This window comes from Muntiacus reevesi, chromosome 14, assembly GCF_963930625.1.
Source record: "Muntiacus reevesi chromosome 14, mMunRee1.1, whole genome shotgun sequence".
NCBI lineage: Eukaryota > Metazoa > Chordata > Mammalia > Artiodactyla > Cervidae > Muntiacus > Muntiacus reevesi.
Genome location: NC_089262.1, coordinates 29,446,133 through 29,468,816, shown reverse-complemented (window position 1 = coordinate 29,468,816; position 22,684 = coordinate 29,446,133). Strand labels below are relative to the sequence as shown.

Sequence of the window (22,684 nt, the reverse complement as noted above, 5' to 3'; positions counted from 1 at the left end):
GATCTCACCCTTTTCATTTCTTATTTTGTTAATTTGGTTCTTCTCTCTTTGTTTCTTAATGAGTCTTGCTAATGGTTTGTCAATTTTGTTTATTTTTTCAAAAAACCAGCTTTTAGCTTTGTTGATTTTTGCTATGGTCTCTTTAGTTTCTTTCGCATTTATTTCTGCCCTAATTTTTAAGATTTCTTTCCTTCTGCTAACCCTGGGGTTCTTCATTTCTTCCTTCTCTAATTGCTTTAGGTGTAGAGTTAGGTTATTTATTTGGCTTTTTTCTTGTTTCTTGATGTGTGCCTGTAATGCTATGAACCTTCCCCTTAGCACTGCTTTTACAGTGTCCCATAGGTTTTGGGTTGTTGTGTTTTCATTTTCATTCATTTCTATACATACTTTGATTTCTTTTTTGATTTCTTCTATGATTTGTTGGTTATTCAGAAGCGTGTTATTTAGCCTCCATATGTTGGAATTTTTAACAATTTTTTTCCTGTAATTGAGATCTAATCTTACTGCACTGTGGTCAGAAAAGATGACTGGAATGATGTCAATTTTTTTGAATTTTCCAAGACCAGATTTATGGCCCAGGATGTGATCTATTCTGGAGAAGGTTCCATGTGCACTTGAGAAAAAGGTGAAGTTGATTGCTTTGGGGTGAAATGTCCTATAGATATCAATTAGGTCTAGCTGGTCCATTGTATCATTTAAGGTTTGTGTTTCCTTGTTGATTTTCTGTTTAGTTGATCTATCCATGGTTGTGAGTGGGGTATTAAAGTCTCCCACTATTATTGTGTTACTATTAATTTCCTCTTTCATACTCGTTAGTGTTTGCCGTACATATTGCGGTGCTCCTATGTTGGGTGCATATATATTTATAATTGTTATATCTTCTTCTTGGATTGATCCTTTGATCATTATGTAGTGTCCTTCTTTGTCTCTTTTCACATCCTTTATTTGGAAGTCTATTTTATCTGATATGAGTATTGCGACTCCTGCTTTCTTTTGGTCTCCGTTTGCGTGAAATATTTTTTTCCAGCCCTTCACTTTCAGTCTGTATGTGTCCCTTGTTTTGAGGTGGGTCTCTTGTAGACAGCATATATAGGGGTCTTGTTTTTGTATCCATTCAGCCAATCTTTGTCTTTTGGTTGGGGCATTCAACCCATTTACATTTAAGGTAATTATTGATAGGTGTGGTCCCGTTGTCATTTACTTTGTTGTTTTGGGTTCACGTTTATACAACCTTTCTGCATTTCCTGTCTAGAGAAGATCCTTTAGCATTTGTTGAAGAGCTGGTTTGGTGGTGCTGAATTCTCTCAGCTTTTGCTTGTCTGTAAAGCTTTTGAATTCTCCTTCATATCTGAATGAGATCCTTGCTGGGTACAGTAATCTAGGTTGTAGGTTATTCTCTTTCATTACTTTCAGTATGTCCTGCCATTCCCTTCTGGCCTGGAGGGTTTCTATTGATAGATCAGCTGTTATCCTTATAGGAATCCCTTTGTGTGTTATTTGTTGTTTCTCCCTTGCTGCTTTTAGTATTTGTTCTTTGTGTTTGATCTTTGTTAATTTGATTAATATGTGTCTTGGGGTGTTTCGCCTTGGGTTTATCCTGTTTGGGACTCTCTGGGTTTCTTGGACTTGGGTGGCTATTTCCTTCCCCATTTTAGGGAAGTTCTCAGCTATTATCTCCTCGAGTATTTTCTCATGGCCTTTCTTTTTGTCTTCTTCTTCTGGGACTCCTATGATTCGGATGTTGGGGCGTTTCACATTGTCCCAGAGGTCCCTGAGGTTGTCCTCATTTCTTTTGATCCTTTTTTCTTTTTTCCTCTCTGCTTCATTTATTTCCACCATTTTATCTTCTACCTCACTTATCCTATCTTCTGTCTCCGTTATTCTACTCTTGGTTCCCTCCAGAGTGTTTTTGATCTCATTCATTGCATTATTCATTTTTAATTGACTCTTTTTTATTTCTTCTAGATCTTTATTAAACATTTCTTGCATCTTTTCAATCTTTGTCTCCAGGCTATTTATCTGTACCTCCATTTTGCTTTCAAGATTTTGGATCATTTTTATTATCATTATTCTAAATTCTTTTTCAGGTAGATTCCCTATCTCCTCCTCTTTTGTTTGACTTGGTGGGCTTTTTTCATGTTCCTTTACCTGTTGGGTATTTCTCTGCCTTTTCATCTTGTTTAGATTGCTGTGTCTGGAGTGGGCTTTCTGTATTCTGCAGGTCTGTGGTTCCTTTTTATTGTGGAGGTTTTACCCAGTGGGTGGGGTTAGACGATTGGCTTGTCAAGGTTTCCTGATTAGCGAAGCTTGCGTCAGTGTTCTGGTATGCGGATCTTGATTTCTTCTCTTTGGATAGCAATGGAGTGCCCAGTAATGAGTTTTGAGATGGGTCTATGTGTTAGGTGTGACCTTGGGCTGTCTGTATGTTGACGTTCAGGGCAATGTTCCTGCGTTGCTGGAGAATTTGCGTGGTATGTCGTGCTCTAAAACTTATTGGCTCTTGGGTGGTGGTTGGTTTCGGTGCAGGTATGGAGGCTTTTGTACGGTGACTTATTACTTAAAGATCCATGTAGTCAGGAGTTTTCTGGTGTTCTCAGGTTTTGGGCTTAAGTCTCCTGCTTCTGGATTTCAGTTTTATTCTTCCTGTAGTCTCAGGACTTCTCCAACTATACAGCACTGATAATAAAACTTCTATGTTAATGGTGGAAAGTTTCTCCCCCATTAGGGATACCCAGAGAGGTTCACCGAGTTACATGGAGAAGAGGAGAGGGAGGAGGGAGATAGAGATGGGCAGGAGGAGAAAGAGGGGGACTCAAGAGGAGAGAGACAGATCTACGAAGTTGTCTGATCCCAGAGTGTTCTCCGTAGCCCAGACACCCACAAAGATTCACAGAATTGGATTGGGAAGAGAAGGGGAAAGGAGGAAATAGAGGTGTTCTGAGGTAGAAAACAGAGTCAAGATTGGGAGAGAATAATCAACACACTCGTGAATAAAAATGGGAGCTGAATATTGGATTCTTAAATGTTCACAATTTATATAATTATCATATACTGAAAAACAAAAATTAAAAATCTAGAGTAGAGGTTAGACTCTTAAAAATACTATATTAAAAACAAAAACCAAAACACACAAAAGAAATTTTAGAAATATATATGAAGTTTGGTATAAAAATAGGGCTTCTCTTCTTCTTCTTTTTTTTTTTTTTTTCCCTTTCTTCTGTAAGGTTATAGTGGATTGAAAATGAAAATTAAGGCGTAGTAAAAGGAGTGCTAGAGGGCTTTAAAAGAAATAAGAGAAAAAGAAAAAGAAAATAGAAGAGAAGAAGAAAAAAGAACAGAAAAAAAAGAAGAAAAAGAAGAAAAAGAAAAAAAAGAAAAAAGAAAGAGAAAAAAAATTGTTTTGCCTAATTAAAAAAAATCGTAAAAATCTATGAAAGTTAAGGAGTAATGGGGGAGTAATAAGGAATTTTTAAAGGAAAATAAAAGAGAACCAAGAAAAAAGAAAAAAAAAAATTTTTTTTTTTTCCCTTACTTAAAAAAAAAAAAAAAAGAAAAGAAAAAGAAAAAATATATCTAGGAATTTCTCTGGAGCTGTTGCGGTCAGTGTGGGTTCGGCTCAGCTTCAGATAGCTCCTCGTTCCAGCTTACACGTCTCGATATCTACAGGCCCTTCCGGTGTAGTCAGTCGGTGGTTTCTTCAGGGATTTTAATCTGTTGCACCGGTCCCTTCTGAAGCGGTTCCCTTTGTTTATTTGGGTTCTGTTGCTGGTCTCTTCCGCGCCTAATTTCCGCCCTGACACAGGGGGCGGAGGTGGATTCTTATTCAGGTAGCTAGTTCCGTCGCGCTGCGGGGAGGGGCTGTGCGGGGAGGGGCTGTGCCGGGAGGGGCCGGCGCTCCAGGGAGGGGCTTGCGCTCTTTTCTCGGTCTGCGCTGCTCAGGCTCCGGGCTGTTCTGTCTGAAGCGCGCGCCACGGTGCGCGCGGCTCCAGCCCTCGGGCGATTCACAAAAGCGCGGCACACAAAGCTGGGCCCGCGCTCCGGCCCCACGCCGCCCGAGCGGCCCAGGCAGCCAGGCGCTTGACGGGCGCTCTCTCCCCGGGTGCGGCGCGTCTTCTGCCCTGCGCGGTCCGAGTCTCAGTCCCCGCCGGCGCCAGTCGGGCGTGCGCGCCCTCTGCCCTCCGCGTCCCCAGCCCCAGTTCCCGCCCGCGCCGGTCGGGCGCCCGCGCCCTCCGTCTCGCCGCGACCCTCCCGGCGGACTTCGGCCGCCCAGAATCTCGGTCCCTTTGTTCTGCAAACGGCCGGCAATGTGTTCGGGCCAGTTAATTTTCTCTCTCTCTTGCTCTCCCACAGTTCAAGCTGGCAACTCACAAAAGCTCCCTCTGATTGTCCTCAGGGTGCTCAGGCCCGGATCCAGCCCCAAGTAATGCCGCCCGCTCCTCTCCGTTCCGCCCCCACTTGCTGGTTGCGGATGCGGGCGTCTGGGGTACTTTTCTGCTGGGAGTTGCTTTTAGGCTCGTAATCTGTGGGTTTTATTTATTGTATCCCTCCCAGTCAGATTCAAACTCTTGAGATTCCAACACTTCCCCCAGGCCCGCCAGTGCGAGGGTTTCCCGGTGTCTGGGAACGTCCTCTATTAAGTCCCTTCCCGGGACGGATCTCCGTCCTTAGCTCTTTTGTTTCGCTTTTTATCTTTTATATTTTGTCCTACCTCCTTTCGAAGACAATGGGCTGCTTTTCTGGGTGCCTGATGACCTCAGCTAGCGATCAGAAGTTGTTTTGTGAAGTTTGCTCTGCGTTCAGTTATTTTTTTGATGAATTTCTAGGAGAGAAAGTGGTCTCTCCGTCCTACTCCTCCGCCATCTTGGCTCCTCCTCCCTACATTTTTTTTTTTGATCTGAACTTTTACAAATGAATACTATAGGGAAAGAGACCCTGTCTTGCTGAGTACAGACTTTCATATATAACATGTTCCCAGAAACATGTTGAAGCCCAATGTGTAAAATTTCATAACAGAGAATTGCATGTTATAGGGGAGCTTCTGTGCCCAGAAAGCAAAAATTGACCCCCCAGAAGGAAAATAATACACTCAAAATCATTGCATTTATTTTCTTTTGGTATTATTTACTGTATGTCTAACCTATTGCCCACTTTTGGAAGCCCCAGGTGTCTTAGATGAAGGGAATCCCTAAGTGAGAAAAGAACAGCAATTAAAGAAAGCCTTTAGACTCACAGAAAGCATGAACCCGAGATCACTTTAGATGAGGACTGATGTTCAAACCATGAGATCCTTTATCGTGGCCCTTCCCATCTCTCTTTCTCCATCCGTACCCTCCACTCTAGCATTCTGATAGACATGTTCCCGAACAAGACTTGTTGCTTCACTCCACTTGCATAGTCATTCTTTCCACCTTGAATGTCTCCCACACTGTTTGCCAGCTGAGTGAGCATTTACCCACGTTACAAGATACAGTTCAAGGTTTGGCTCCTCTTTTCGAGCCTTTCCTTCTTCAAGTAAAATCAACCACCTCCTCCTTTGTTCCTTCACTGGATTATGAACAGCTTATGACATATCATCTTCATGACTTCTACTCATTGCATGACTTTTTCCTTCTGCTAGATTGGCATACAGAGCAGGCACATAATTAAGTGCCTAATAGCAGAGAGGAAGTGAAGTGTGGGGATGGAGTGGGGGAGTAGACAGATGAATGAATTTTGGTGCTGTTCAAAATAGAGTTTTTGGAATGAATTATTTTTGAATGATCTTAAGAGTCTTATGAATCTTAGTATTAGGAAAGGAGCAAAAAAGAATTATTTCCATATCCTTGCTTAGTACTTCCGGAGAGCAAGAAAGTATTCTGAAACCAAAGCATAATACAAGTCCAGTGATCCTAGACACTTATATCACTATAGAATATGAAAGAGTTTAATCATCCAATTTATCCTCTTTTTAATCATAATGGAGAAAACGGAGGCTTACAGAGGTGCAGTCACATAGCCACTTGGTGTCAGGGAGATACTTGAATGCAGTCTCAGTCAGTTCAGCTCAGTCCAGTTGCTCAGTCGTGTCTGACTCTTTGCGACCCCATGAATCACAGCACGCCAGGCCTCCCTGTCCATCATCAACTCCCAGAGTTTACTCAAACTCATGTCCATCGAGTCAGTGATGCCATCCAGCCATCTCATCCTCTGTTGTCCCCTTCTTCTCCTGCCCCCAATCCCTCCCAGCATCAGGGTCTTTTCCAATGAGTCAGCCCTTCACATGAGGTGGCCAAAGTACTGGGAGTTTCAGCTTCAGCGTCAGTCCTTCCAATGAACACCCAGGACTGATCTCCTTTAGGATGGGCTGGGTGGATCTCCTTGCAGTCCAAGGGACTCTCAAGAGTCTTCTCCAACACCACAGTTCAAAAGCATCAATTTTTCAGGGCTCAGCTTTCTTCACAGTCCAACTCTCACATCCATACATGACCACTGGAAAAACCATAGCCTTTACTAGACGGACCTTTGTTGGCAAAGTAACGTCTCTGCTTTTTAATATGCTATCTAGCTTGGTCATAACTTTCCTTCCAAGGAGTAAGCTTCTTTTAATTTCATGGCTGCAGTCACCATCTGCAGTGATTTTGGAGCCCCCAAAAATAAAGTCTGACACTGTTTCCACTGTTTCTCCATCTATTTCCCGTGATGTGATGGGACCAGATGCCATGATCTTAGTTTTCTGAAAATTGAGCTTTAAGCTAACTTTTTCAGTCTCTTCTTTCACTTTCATCAAGAGGTTTTTTAGTTCCTCTTCACTTTCTGCAGTCTCCTGATTCCCAATTTCAGGTTGGTTATTTTCACTATACTCCTTTGAACACTAGATAGGAGTCCAACATGGAAAATGTATCAGGATGGCTCCATAAATCAGAAATGACACAAGGAAGAACTGGTTGTGAGTGTATTGTTTTTCTCTCTGCCAGTGGCTCCTGTAAGCTAAGAGGATTCTTCATTCTAACTCAGTCTGGTTTGCTGATCACATCAGTTAAACAGACTGGCGTGGGAACCAGAAAATGGTTAAACCTGTTTGGTCGCACATGAGCATTAGCCAGTCCTTCTATTCTCCTTAGCCTGGCTCCTGTCCTCAGTCTGGTCCACAGGCTCCAGGTTAGGAAAAAAGGAATATAAATAGCCCTCCTTTAGGGCAAGAAGAAAATGAATATAGTAATTGGCATTCGATACACCAAGGCAGAGCAGTTTTCAAAATGGAGTGATTTAATGCCCTGCCACTTCCTTCTTGCTAACTGAATCAGAGGCCCTTCTGAAAATGAAATAGAAAAGTCACAGATTTAGTGAGTGCCTTCCTTAATATTTACTTCAACATATTAACCAACTTCATTTCCCCCTGAATGTGAATGCACTCTTTGACAAAAGGGTAATGCTAATTTGAAAACTCTAGGAATAACAGATTGTAGCAACAAATGAAAAATAAGAAAATAAACCCACATTGTACACTATGTCTTGTAAAATTTCTATCCCTAATAAAGAGCCCTCTTGTCTTAACCATGGGTTATTTCCTGGAAATCTGTCAAACAAAGGGCTGCTTTGTGCAGAATTTTCTGCATGTTTGTTCTGTGGCTGATTTTAAACTGGCAGTTATTTCATTCTCTGTGTGCTTACAGCATGGCAGGCAAATGAAGCTTTACATTTGCTTTTGGGGGGCTGTCTGGCAAGTGTTGCTTATTTCTGAGAAGCTAACTACACTTGATTTATGGAAGCATTAGAGCATCCATCTGCCCCCTTGTCTCATGGGCCCACATCTGCTCTGCTGCAACCTAAGTTTTGCATTCAGGTGACTTGCACTATCTGCCAAATGGCAGGAAAAAAAAGGAGGGGATCAGTATTTTGGGAGCTACCTCTAATGAAAGGTTCTGAGAAATTTTCTTTCACCATCCACAACACTACAATTATGACTATTCCACCATAGCTGGAAAGGGAACATGGTATTTTACCAAGTAGAGAAGGGGCCAAATGAAAACATACCTTACAGCAGTGGGCTTTGGTGGTGGTGTATTTTCTCAGTCAAGATGTAATGAGAACATTTATGGAAGGATGGGGAGGATGCAGAAGGCTGCTCTTTATCCCCATGGTAACCACAGAACTCTTTGGCCCACTGGGAATCCCCAACTTCCCTTTTCTCAGAATTCATATATTCATTCCACAAGCTGTGAGGATCATCTGTGCCATGCCTGGCCCCATGCTGGATGCTCAAGATGCAATGGTGACCAAGACAGATGGGTTTCCAGCTTCAGGGCAGTGAAGCAGTCTAACAGAAAAGATGGACAGAATAAATAGAAGTTGTTTCACATTTCAAGTTCTTGCAATGGAAACAGAGAAGAATTTGAGATGAATAATAAAAGAAATAGATATCCTTTGGAGAAGATATTCAAAGATGACTTCACAGAGGAGGTGGCATTTAAGCAAAGTCTAAAGGAAGAGCAGTAGTGAGTAAAGCAAAGGATGGAGGAAGGGAGATTGAGGACATAAGGACCACAGGACATATTATTAATCCACAGAAAATCCAGGGGAGAGGGACTGAGGAGCTCAGGGCTCAGCCTCCATGCCATCTACCTCGGGTCCCCCCTGGGGGTGGGCAGTGACAAGACAAGCCGGGACTGGCCTTGAGAGAGTAGGGTGCACAAGCAAGATGAGCTGAAGGGAAAGTGATGATGATAGCATTCTATATAAACTGAAGACCAAGTCTTGGGAGCTCGAGTTATGATTGAATAAACTCTACCTAGATGAAGGATAGAGGAACTTCCAAAGTCCAAGAGGTCAAAAAGTAAACCAAAGAAGTCCTCCTGAATACGCCACATAAATGTAGGTGATTTGGGGGTGGCCGTGTTTGTCGTGAGCTTCAGGAAATCAGCAACCTGCTGGTGAAGAGTTCCTTTACTGGGATCAGGGTGCATGGGCTGCTTCACAAGGTTTGGACATGGGCGGGGGCGTGGGGAAGACCTCTCTAAGGGCTTGCCCTGGGCATGGGTTGAGAACACCCTCGGTGGTGGAGGCATGCGATGGCGGCCTCAGGAGGAAAGGTGATGGGTGATGAGGATGTGCAGGGAAGCCTGGCAGTGGGGCCAAGGACAGGGTTCGCCTACTCCCAGGATGAAACCACTGAGCAGTTATTCACTTTGTTTTCCTTAAAAAAGGGTAACCTATCCTGTGTCCAGAGTCAGGGAGAAAGGAGGTTTTCAGCAGGATTCTGAGGGGGAGTTGGCTGTGTCTTGGCAGAGAGCTCCCCTCGTGAGCGGTTGCATTTGCCTCCAGTGAACACAGATATCCTAATGAACAGCTGCACCGGCGTCACCCAAGCCCACCCCCGCGTAATCTTCGGGATAGCCCCGTATAACAGTTGTTGCCCCAGTTTACAGACATGACAGGTGAGGCTCAGAACGTTTCTGCAGCTCATCCAAGGGCTCACAGTGAGTCTGCGACAGAACAGCGTTTGTCACCCAGTTCTTACACTTCCACACCTGCATTTTCTAACACGGGGAGCCCCATCTTAGGGAGCTGCCAGAGTGACTCCTCTCCACGGTGTGTGAGGAAAGACAGGTCACCAACCCCTCTAGAAGCTGGGAACTCGAAGCTGCGAGCTTTGTGATCCTTTGTGAACCCCCTGGATATCTGGGCATGGACAGTCTGATGCCAAGGACTCAGGTGTCCCCTTTTCTTTCACTCTCCATGCAGTGCTCCAGAAACTGCAGCGGGGGCTTCCAGATCCGGGAGATTCAGTGTGTGGACAGCCGGGACCACCGGAGCCTGAGGCCATTTCACTGCCGGTTCCTGGCCGGCCTTCCCCCTCCACTGACCTCAAGCTGTAACGTGGAGCCCTGCGAGGAGTGGCAGGTGGAGCCCTGGAGCGAGGTACTGCGCCTAGTGCACCATCTACACAACTGGGAAAACAGGAATTTCTGTGTCACCTTGTGGGTCCAGGGAAGACCACACATCCCTCAGGCCAGTGGCTGGCCTCTATTCAGCCAATGACTGGCCTCATCAAGCCAGTGGCTGGCCTCCTTACATTCACCCCTTGCACTGCGTGTGTTACTGATCCAAAGGTGGGCAGTAAATCCAATACAGTAAATCCAATCTGTTGACACCAGGTTGTGGTGAAGGAAAGTGTAGCATTTATTATAGCTAGTGTGCCAAGCAAGGAGTCCAGGTAGTTAGTGTTTAAAAGGCTTGAATTCTCGAAGGCTTTCAGGATAAAGTTTTTAAAATCAGAATGGGGCAGGGGGTGGTGGGAATAGTAGGGTGTGTGATCAGCTCATGGAATTCTTCGGACTGGTTGATAGTGAGGTAATCAGGAGTCAACATCATCAGCCTTCTGGGTCCAACCCCAGCCTTCTGGGGTCTACATGCTTGTGGGCAGCATATAGTTAACTTCTTCCCCCTGATAGGGGTTTCAATATCTATAAAACAGCTCAGAGGACATGGCTCAGATTATTATCTATAGCCCTTGAGAAGGAAGTAAAGGTCTTTGACTTTGTTTAATGGCCAGCCCAATATTATTATTATTATTATTTTGGTTTTGCTTGATTGTTTTCCTTTCTGCATTTTCTCACTTTGTGATTAAGTTTACACTTTGGAAATTGGGGAAGGCCAAGGAAGTTTTTCTATAGACAAGAGGAGGGTGGAGGACCTGGTGGGGGAGGTGGAGGTGGGGGTGAGGCTGTGCTGAGAAGGCCCCTTAGGGTCCTGCTCAGTTACAGGTGGGGAGGCTGGACAGGCCCAACAATTTGAAGGCTATGTTGTGTGATTTAAACTGTGACTGTTCAATGTTTTATGACCTAGTCTCAGTGGATATACTGGGGGATTGGGGTCGTACATGAATCACCTTGATGAGCAGCATATGGGACAGATCATCACATGCCCCTTTTAGCCTGGCGATAATGGTCAGATCCTTTCCACACAGTATGATTTCAGACTCCTACCTCTCAAATGCCCAGATCCTTGTTTACACAAATAAAAAGAGGGATATGTGTGTGTGTGTGTGTGTGTGTGTGTGTGTGTGTGTGTGTGTGTCCATCCTGTGTTGCAAGGGCTGGGATTCTGCTTCATCTTTGTCTTACTTCAGTATGTGAAACCAAGTTACTGTTCTTTGGTGAAATATAATGATTTCATTTCCCTGGTGGCTTCAATAAAAAAGAAAATACTCCCAACTACACTATGATAGAAATAAGAGGGAAAGAAAGAACTCAGTGTGTTTTGAGTGTGTCCATGAGCTGGGCATTTTACCTATAGTACTTGTTTTAATTCTTGTAACAACCTGGATGGTAGGCCTTATTGATTCCATTTTATAGGTAAAGAAAGAATTTAATTGAGACTCAGAGGTTAAGAAGCTTACACAACTAGAAAATAAATTGTGGAGTATTAATTCAAGTTTCAAGTTGACTCTGATTCCCGTATTCTATACTGTAGAATTTAGCTGAATAGACATGGACCAAAGAGAGAACTAAGAAGAGTAAGTCAATAACTTTGCATGCTAGAAAAGGTAAGACAGAAAACCACAGTGTGGGATATAGAATTAGTGTCCAGCCCTGGAAGACTGAACCCCCTCTTGCTTCTTACTGTCCGTTGGGTCAAGCAGCCATGCTGGTTCCTGAGGCCCCTGGTGTTTCCTGAGGGCAACAACCACCACTGTCCCCTCTTTCACCTCCTTCCCTGTCTTGCTCTGGGACATAAAGTGTCTACCACTCCCAGGCTCTGGACTTAGGCCTCTCAGCTGTCCATGTTTGTTGAGCCTGGTGACGTACTTAATCACTCAGTTGTGTCCAACTGTTTGCAACCCTTTGGACTGTAGCCCACCAGGCTCCTCTGTCCATTGGGTTTTCCTGGTGACAGCTTCCAGAATCCTGGAATTTGCAGAGGAGCTTAGAGAGCCTTGTCAGAGAAATTGCAATTGCGAGTTATCCAAGGTGACCAGTTGTATCTGCTCTCTGGTTGTGAAAAAGATATTTTCTGTCTATTTCCTCTTCCACGGAGTCTCAACCATGAGCCTGTTTCCAGAAGACCTCCCAACGCCCTTCTTAATAAGTTGCTCTGTTCTGAGCAAACCACACAGTTGGAAGACTTTCCTCAGAGGGAACAGTAAGGACAGAAAATACTGAAGTTGGTTGAACATTTCCCCGGAAATGTCGGGGGACTGTTTAGGGACTGGGCACCTTTAGGTGCTTTTCCTGAGCCCTCGTGATGCTGCTCTGTATATGCATATTATCTAATGGATGCCTTCATGGGAATGTTCTGGGGTCCTCCCGTGAGTGCCACCCAGCCTAAACTACTTGCCATGGACAATACCTTTCAACTGTGGGAATGTCCCTCACTGGTTTGCAAACTTTAGCATGCTTCAGGATCACTTGGAGGGTTCGTCAGCACACAGATGTCTGAACCCCATCCCCGTGGTGTCCAATTCAGAAGTCTGGGGTAGGGCCTGAAGTTTTGCATTTCTAACAAGTACCCAGAAGATACTGAAGTTGTTGCTCTGAGGACCACACTTTGAGGACCACTGTCCCCTTCCTGGAGATTACTTGGCCAGGTAACCCTGTGTCTATATGCACACATACAGGTATTCAACAGGATCCCAAATGTGGGGTCCTCTCCTTCCCTCCTCGTATAGGGTTAAAAGCAGGGAATAAGTGGGAAAAGATCCGTGTTGACTCTCCAAGTTGGAATACTGGGAAAGCAATAGATTAGTTCTTTTATTGAACAGAAAGGTTAATTGTGTATAATTTCCCTGTTTTCTATGATTACCACCACACACATAGTGCCTAATGTAATAAGCATGATATTGGCAATCATAGCTGTTTTGTTATTGTTACCGTGCCACAATTAAGAATTTTCAAAATACCAAGATTTTTCAAAGTGCTTTTCAAAGTACTCAAAAGTATTTTTCCAAGATTTTTGGTGAATTATCTTAATTTTCTTCTAGAAACCTCAGGAAAATGAAATAATATAGCTTAGAAAATTATTCTAGTGAGCAAAAACCTGACACATTTTAGAATTATATTCTTTCAGGAATGAAACTTGTCACCTCGAATTTATTTTGTGAGCATTGCAGCCACTGCACCAGACCCTTAGAAAACCTATCAACATCACCATTTCAAACATGGATAAATTTAATTCTAAAACTTATTGTAGTGAGGAAGGAAGGCTGAGTCTTATTTTAATAGGAGATGAACAGAACAAAATTCTATTGCAGAAGTGTGCTCTCCATTAGAACTGTCAGAGCTAATCAAAATAAAAATACCTACATTTATATTTTGGTTTCTTAACCAGAATTCTTTCCGTTTGACATATTGAACTATTCAGCATCTTCTGATTTTTTTCCCACCTCCTCTAATCCCCAGAATTTTCTTTATCAGTCTCCTTTCTTTAAGTCTTGTTTCACCACTGTTTTTGTTTCTGTTATTGCTTTTTGGCCTAAACAATGAAAATATTTTTTCTCAGAGTTATAGAAGCTGAAGTCTGAGATCAAGTTGTTGGCAGAATTGGTTTCTTCTGAGGCCTCTAGAAAATTCTTTCTGTTTTTCTATTCAGCTTGAGTGATTTCCACTACTCTTCTAACTCAATGATATGTTCTGTAATATCTAATCTACTACTGATTCTTTCTAATGTACTTTTTATTTCAGTTATTGTATTTTTCACCTCTGTCTGGTCTTTCTTTATATTTTCTAACTCTTTATTGAAATTCACACCTTATTCATTTATTCTTCTCCTGAATTTATTAAGCATTTTTATGATCTTTACCTTCCCTATAGCTCAAATGGTCAAGAATCTGCCTGCAGTGCATGAGACCTGGGTTTGATCCCTGGGTTGGGAAGATCCTCTAGAGAAGGGGATGGCAATCCACTTCAGTATTCTTGCCTGGAGAACTCCATGAACAGAGGAGCCTGGTGGGCTACAGTCTGTGGGGTCGCAAGGAGACAGACACGACTAAGCGACTAACACTACAGCTATTACTATGTAATCACACCTACTGCTCCTTAATCAAGCAGATTGTTTACCTCCACTTTTGTTCTTTTTCTCAGACTTTTGTCATGGTCATTCATTTGGAACATATTCCTCTGGCTTCTAATTTCGCCTAATTCTCTCTGTTGTTTATTCCTGTTGGGTAGGTTGGTCACATTTCCCAGTCTTGCAGAAGTGGCCTTAGTAGGAGATGTCCGATGAGGCAGCAGCACGCTCCCCTTTGGTCACTAGAGCTGTATGCTCTAGGGGTACCCCCATGTGGGCTGCGTGGACCCTTCTCTTGTGGTGGAACTGACTACTGTGGGAGCTCTGGTAGGAGGGGCTCTTCCTGACCTGGTTAATTCCTAGGCTGTTAATTCCATGGTGGCTAGTTGCGTGGCCTGGGGATCTTGGAGCTGTTATTGGCCCACTGGTGGGTGGGCAAGGTTCCAGTACAGCTGGCTGTGGGCCCTGACAGGGTCGGGACTGGCGCTCTCCTGCTGGTGGGAAGGCGGGGTCTTAGGACTTGTTTCACCACTGTCTTTGAATTGACTGAGTGGCCATTGTGAGGAACTTGACACAGATGTTCCAGGTTCCGATAGAGATACTAATATTCTTAATAACAGTGTGAATAACAAATTAATAGTGAATTTTAAAGAAAATATAATTCAATTGACTTTTTCTGTCTCGGGTTCTTTATTTAAAAGTGAATAAAAGCTCTTTTGGCAGTCTGTAATTTATTTTTACATACTTTGGCGAAAAGCATCCAAATACACGTGATTGTGAAGAAACTAGGAACATGCTACAATGATCAGATAAAACCACCAAGATTTGGACTTAACACAGCTGGGCCAGGGTCGGGAAGGTCCCCTGGAGGAGGGCGTGGCAAGCCACTCCAGTATTCTTGCCTGGAGAACCCCATGGACAGAGGAGCCTGGAGGGCTTCAGTCCATGGGGTCACAGAGTCAGGCATGGCTGAGGGACTCAGAACAGCTCGCACAGCTGGGCCTATTTGTTGTTGTCAGCTTTGTGATCTGCTGTGATAGGCTAGGCCTCATCAGTTAACACTGAGCCAGTGGTCACCCAGCTGGTTTTTTATCCATACTTGAAATAATTTATTTGGCAACCATGGGAATTTCTGCTCTAAAGAAAAGTTATGTTTAATATGATATACATCTATATCTTCATAACTTTATATATCTTTATGACTTAATATATTATAGTAAAAAAAGTTGCAGACTTATTTGACACATTCTTTTTTTCAATTTCAGAACTGAAAAGGAAAAAAAAAAAACCCTCTTACTAAATTATTGGGGGGGAATGGGTTGAAATATACAGTATGGAACTAGAGATAAACTGTCGAGTATTTTTTAAAATAAACATTTACTCAGCCTCTACTGAGCATTCATATCTTTCAGGTGCAGTGTCACGCACTGCAGACACAGTGGGAAAGGACACATCCCTACCCTTTATCTCTGAAAATGCTACCTTGTGATTTTCACCTGACCTTGTCCCTCTTGTGGACCAGTGTTCCAGCTCCTGTGGAGGCGGAGTTCAGAAGAGAGGGGTGACTTGTCCAGGAGGCCTCTGTGACTGGACTAAACGGCCCACGTCCACCGCACCCTGCAGCGGGCGCCCTTGCTGTCACTGGGCCGCTGGGAGCTGGGACCCGGTAGGAATCAGTTATAATCTCTTTCATTTGTTTTAGTCTTTTTAAAAAATAGCTTTTGTTTTCTTTTGATGTTAAAAGTCATATATAATTCCTGTAAATGTCTAATGTGTCCATTGATTTAAAGTGTTTTATGTATTTATTTATTTTTCATTGAAGGATAATTGCTTTACAGAATTTTGCTGTTTTCTGTCAAACCTCAATATGAATCAGCCATACATATACATATGTCCCCTACCTTTTGAACCTCCCTCCCATCACCCTCCCCATCCCACCCCTCTAGGTTGATACAGAGTCCCTGCTTAAGTTTCCTGAACCATACAGCAAATTCCGTTGGCTATCTATTTTACATGTGGTAATGGAAGTTTCCATGTTACTCTCCATACATCTCACCCTTTCCTCTCCTCTCTTCTCCCCATGTCCATAAGTCTATTCTCTATGTCTGTTTCTCCATTGTTGCCCTGTAAGTAAATTCTTCAGTACCATTTTTCTAGATTCCATATATACGTTAGCATACAGTATTTATCTTTACCTTTCTGACTCACTTCACTCTGTATAATAGGTTCTAGGCTCATCCACCTCATTAGAACTGACTCAAATGCATTATTTCATAGCTGAGTAATATTCCATTGTGTATATATACCAAAACTTCTTTCAGTTATATATTTTACCCTTCTGCTTTCTAATGTGTCTAAGTATGCTAAAAGGGTTGACTCATTGGAAAAGAGCCTGATGCTTGGAAAGATTAAGGGCAGGAGAAGGTGGCGACAGAAGATGAGATGGTTGGATGGCATCATTGACTCAATGGACATAAGTTTGAGCAAACTCTGGGAGACAGTGAAGGACAGGGAAGCCTGGCGTGCTGTAGTTCATTGATTCGCAAAGAGACAGACATTACTGAGCAACAGAACAAAAACAACGCTGAAAGGTGACCCATGACTGACGTGGTGCTCAATGTTAACTATCTTGAGTTCAGAAGAGAAGAAGATCAAATACTTTCAAAAGAGAAGAGATAAAATACTAAAAACTAGCTCAGAGGAAGAGAGCCTAAGGAAAAGTGATTTGGGGTCCTAACCATCTTGGATCCTCTGACTTTTTCTAGAGCATATAGGAGTTGCATGTGCCCTGAAGCTTGAGGCTTATCATAATATAGTGAATTTCTGGTCACTTGTTGAATTTCTGGTCACTTGTCAACCCACAAATGATCAGTTTGCCAAAAGGCCAGCATGTTTGATGGATAGACAAATAAAATCATTAAATTGTAAATGGAGGAAAGTTTTACAGTTCTTACGAAGTTTATTTATTGTAGAAATAAGACTATCAATGACACTGAAAATAAAATAATTCTCCCATAGAATGATTCTTCCATCACTCTGACTTGTTTTATTCTAGGTTCTCTAGAAAATAAAGCCTTGAATCAAAAATCTAATACTTTATATAAGAATATACAATGTTAGGGAAGCAGGAATGATAGAAAAGAGGAAGGAGGCAGGGAAGAAAGGGAATCAAGGGCAAGGTGGTCCAGTCCCAGGGTGATTGTTTTTTCCTGACCTAGACTGCTTGGTGTCTAAGAGCAGCTGATGGCTTGCTCTTGAAAGAAGGTCTTTATAAAGCTGTTTGAACTACTGTGGCTTAGTTTGTCCAGAGACAAGAAGAGGGATTATCTACTGGCTCCTATCTCCCTGCGTTGTGTAAAAGTCTCCCCTTTGATGGATAGCATCTCCCATTGTCCTGGGTCATTCAGGTGTGGGCAGGTCCCACTGGGTCTCACATCTCACTGGCAATAACGAAATTCAGAGTCAGGGTAAGAGGCACACAACAAGCCCAAGGGTTGTGCTTCCATGAAGTGGGTTGCCTCATCAGTTGGGGCCCATCAAAGGCCAACAGTGGGAGACAAGGATAGCTAGAGGGTCTGATACACTAACCTTCAACTATTAATATTTTTTAAAGTAACTTGTTCTTACGTAAGTATGTATTGATGGTTATAATTATAACACAGGCTAATGCAGTATTTTGCCAAATATCATGTCCCCAGATAGTCTTAGATTGATATGTTCTTAGTAATTTTCATTGTTGTACTTGTCTAGTTATACCTGCATAGCCGTGATCAATAATGAATGCTGGCATGTACTCTTAAAAAAAAGACTTCTATTGGTGCATCCAACTTAAGGTTGCATCAATCTCTGGATACCACCCCACTTGACCCATGAAGAATAAGATGACTCATTACTGCCAAAAGAATATTGTACATTAATCAGTTAGCCTGCAACAAATTAAAAGTACATATTTTATTATTTTCATACCTTAAAAATGCCCAGTAGACAATGAAGAGTGACATCAACCATTCCCTTAGACAGATAGGACCCATAGTAATTTCTATAAATGCCCTATGTTCGTTGACATCTAATGTTGAGTTGTGATGAATTGCCAAAGGAGATTCTGGAGTCCACGCAAGCTTCTGGTTATGCATGCTACTAAGCTCTATGCCAGGGGCAGTACCCATCTTCCTCTCTCTCCCATGGGTCTTGTGAACATCAGAAAACAATGTCATACACTTGTATTGTTTTTCATAATAAGAAAATTTAATTTACAGTCAGGCATCTTAAAATATCTGCCTTGGAAATTTATGTCCTATTTATTAGAGGTTCAGTTATTTCTAGAACCCAGTTTCTCCTCATCCATCTTTGATTTCACAACCTGAAAATATTGTACTCAACAAACAAAGATGTGTCTTAGAGTTAAGCTCTTCATAAATACCCTGGTGTCCTGTGTCACAATTATAAGCATCACTAATCAAATTAAATGTGACCATCAGGAAAGAAAATTTGATATAATATGAACGGTCATAAAAATGCTATGAATTTGGGCCCATTTATGGGCATAAAATCCCACTGGGAGCTTCCCAGGTGGCCCAGTGGTAAAGAATCTACTTGCCAATGAAGGAGACCGAAGTTTGATCCTTGGGTCAGGAAGATCCCCTGGAGAAGGCAGTGTCCTGGGGATTGCCTTCTAATACCCCACTCCAGTATTCTTGCCTGGGAAATCCCATGTGACAGAGGAGCCTTGCAGGCTAGAGTCCATTGGGTCACAAAGAGTCAGACACAGCTGAGTGAGCATGCATGCAGTGTTCTTGAATATGTACCACTCCCACCTCATCCATTTATCTGTTGATGGACATTCAGGTTTCTTCAGTGTCTTGGCTAGCGTAACGACTACTGCAGTGAACATTGGGGTGCACGTGTCTTTTTTTTTTCATTTATTTTTATTAGTTGGAGGCTAATTACGTTACAATATTGTAGTGGTTTTTGCCATACATTGACATGAATCAGCCATGGATTTACATGTATTCCCCATCCCGATGCCCCCTCCCACCTCCCTCCCCATCCTATCCCTCTGGGTCTTCCCAGTGCACCAGCCCTGAGCACTTGTCTCATGCATCCAACCTGGGCTGGCGATCTGTTTCAAAGATGGTAATGATAACCCTATATGCATGTGTCTTTTTAAATTATTCTTTACTCCAGACACATACCCGGGAGTGGTATTGCTGGATCATATGGCAACCTTAGTTTTTAAGGAGCCTCTGTACTATTCACCATAGTGGTTGTACCAATTTACATTCCCACCAATGGTATAGGAAGGTTCCCTTTTACCCACACCCTCTCCAGCATTTATTATTTGTAGAATTTTTTATTATGGTCATTCTGACCAATGTGAGGTGATACCTTATTATAGTTTGAATTTGCGTTTCTCTAGTAATTAGTGAGGGCTTCCCTGGACCTCACTGGTCAAGAATCTGCCTGCCAATAGAGGAGACGCAGGTTCAATCTCTGGATCAGGAAGATCCCCTGGTGAAGGAAATGGCAAGCTACTCCAGTATTCTTACCTGAGAAATCCCAAGGACAGAGGAGCCTGGTGAGCTACAGTCCAGGTTGCTGGTGTTGCAAAAGAGTCAGACATGACTTAGCCATTAAAACAACAATGATAATTAGCAATGTTGAGTACCTTTTTTTTTTGTTCTCTGTGGCATGTGAGGTCTTAGTTCCCCAAATAGGGCTTGAACATGTGCCCCCTTACATTGAAAGCTCGGAGTCTTAAGGACTGGGCCACCAAGGAAGTCTCAGTGTTGACTATCTTTTCATGTGATTTTTGATTACCTGTATGTCTTCTTTGGAGAAATGTCTATTTAGCTATTCTGCCCAATTTTTTTCTTATTGGGTTGTGCGCTTTTTTTTTTTTAATATTGAGCTGCCTGAGTTGTTTGTAGATTTTGAATATTAATCCCTGGTCAGTCCTTTCATTTGCAGATACTTTCTCCCATTCTGTGAATTGTCTTTTCATTTTGTTTACAGTTTCCTTTGCTCTGCAAAAGTTTTTAAATTTAATTAGGTTCTGCTTGTTTATTTTTGTTTTAATTTTCATTCCTCTAGGAGGTGGATCAAAAAAGATATTGCTGTGATTTATGTCAGAGTGTTCTGCCTCTGTATTCCTCTAAGAGTTTGATGGTATCCAGTCTTACATTGAGGTCTTTAATCCATTTTGAGTTTATTTTTTGTATATGGTATTAGAGAATATTCTAATTTCATTCTTTTACATTGGAAAATGGGTAAATTATCCAGTTTTCCCAGCACCAGTTATTGGAGAGACTGTCTTTTCTCCACTGTATATTATTGCCTCCTTTCTCCAAAATTAATGGGCCATAGGTACATGGGTTTATTTCTGGGCTTTCTGCTGTATTTCATTGATCTACATTTGTCCTGCCCAGGGGGCCTGTGTGACTTCAGCACCCAGGACCACCAGCCCAGCCTAGTTCCATCAGATCCTTAGAAGTAGAAAGCAGGAATGGAAGTCATATGTTCTTTATCTAACAATCTTATTTTACAGTGGAAGAAAGAGAGCGGTTGAGTGAGATCCAGGACCATGTGTAAGAGTGGGAAATCCCAAGTTTCCTGAATTCTGGTCCAGGACATCCAACACCCTTTATTAATTTCCCTTGTTCTTCCCTCTGTCCTGTGTTGCACACTCTGTCTACTCAGGATGAGTTACATAGTTATTTTCTTATCTTTTTCCCCACAGAGAATTTGATTCATATCAATTTTATTCACTGAATAAAATTACCTTTAGGTTTAATCAGAGGAATCTCTGACTTTATAAAACAACATGAAGTTCCATGCTTATCAGCTTGCTGTAGGCTTTATGAAGAACAGATTAAAATAAAGCTGTGGGTGTTAAGAAAAAATTGGTGTTTCTCCTCTTATCGCATTTGGAGTTTTGTGGGAAACAGGGTTTGGTAGCAGTATTCTGAGTTTCAGTAGTGCCCCAGTGTGGGTAGTATTTTAAAATCTAGTAATCTTGTTGACTGTCTAAGCCAGATGCAAGCAATTGACTCATTGCAAAAGTCCCTGGTGCTGGGAAAGATTGAGGGCAGGAGAAGAGGGCATCAGAGGATGAGATGGCTGGATGGCATCACCAATGCATTGGACTTGAAACTTGGGCAAACTGCAGGAGATGGTGAGGGACAGGGACGCCTGGTGTGCTGCAGTCCTTGGGGTCGCAGAGAGTCGAACATGACTTGGCGACTGAACAACAATCACAGTCTTATTGACCAACAGTAATTCAAATGGCAGATGGAATATTTAGGGCCTGTAGATTTTTCCAGTATTTGGCATGCAGCAGTCTTTTTCTGTCAGTCAATCAATGAGTATTTACTGAATGGTCAGGCTATGTTTGGCACTTACATACTTGCCATGCAGGATAAAGAAAGGAGAACTGGTTTCTTCCCTTTGGGAGATTTTAATTATATAAGAAAGATGAGGCTAAAAGTAGTAAAATATGAAATAGAATGTGAATCATAAGAGTATATGTGGTTCACAATAGCTGAAAGGTGGAAGCTACCCAAGTGTCCATCATCGGATAAAGAAAATGTGTTCTCAAAAAAAAAAAAAATGTGTTCTCTACATACAATGGAATGTTGTTGCATCTTAGGAAGTTCTGACACTTGCTATAACATGGAGGAAACTTGAAGATGTTAATTGAAGTAAACAAGTCACAAAATGACAAGTACTGTATGGTTCCACTCATACGAGGTACCTCAAATAGTCAAGTTCATTGAGAAAAAATTTAGAATGATAGCTGCCAGGGGTGGGACAAGGGTGGGTTGAGGGATAGAGAGTTTCTATTTGGGAAAATGGAAAAGTCCTAGAGATGTTTGGTGGTAACGATCATAGAACAATGTGAATGTATTTAAGTGAAACTGTATAGTGGAAAATGGTTAAAATAAATATGTTTTACATATTTTTATTGTTATTGTTTAGTCGCTGTCATGTCCAATTCTTTGCGACTCCATAGCAAACTCCTGCAGCATGCCAGGCTTCCCTGTCCTTCATTATCTCCCAGAGTTTGCTCAAATTCATGTTTACTCAGTTGGTGATGCTATCCAACTGTCTCATCCTCTGTCGTCCCCTTCTCCTCCTGCCTTCAATCCTTCCCAGCATCAGGGTCTTTTCCAGTAAGTTGGCTCTTTGCATCGGGTGGCCAAAATGTTAGAGCTTCAGCTTCAGCATTAGTCCTTCCAGTGAACACTTAGGATTGATTTCCTTCAGGATTGCCTGGTTTGATCTCCTTGCAGTCCAAGGTACTCTCAAAAGTTTTCTGTAACACCACAATTTGAAATCATCAATTCTTCAGTATATATTTTACCACAATAAAAATAATTTTTTTAAAAGAGTGTCTACATATATATGTATATATAGTATATTCAGACACATTTTATTACATCCCCAGGATGGTTTTCACAGCCCTGAGAGTCTCCTTCTGCTTCCAGGCGGCCGCATGCATCAGGATTTACATGAATCTTGTCTGTTAGGTGGCTTGAGGCCACACATGCATCCACATCCATTCCAAATCCTCCCTCCATTCCACCTTGCTCTTCTTCTCCCCCTTCCCTTTTTATCCTCTCTCAGCCTTCCTTGTAGCTCTGTGCCCTCTCCTCAGACCTGACTCCCAGCCCCAGATCGAAACCAGTTTAGAGAAACTGGATTA

The 22,684-nt window shown here is 42.3% G+C and overlaps 1 protein-coding gene across 1 annotated transcript in view; it reads left to right on the top strand.

Moving 5' to 3' along the window:
• The window catches only part of ADAMTS12 (ADAM metallopeptidase with thrombospondin type 1 motif 12), a 377,986-nt gene that overhangs the window by 337,296 nt on the left and 18,006 nt on the right, over positions 1-22,684 (top strand). Inside the window, exons 21-22 of the mRNA XM_065905225.1 lie at positions 9,721-9,897; positions 15,506-15,649. Coding sequence (XP_065761297.1) covers positions 9,721-9,897; positions 15,506-15,649 — 321 coding nt within the window. The remainder of the gene's footprint in view (positions 1-9,720; positions 9,898-15,505; positions 15,650-22,684) is intronic.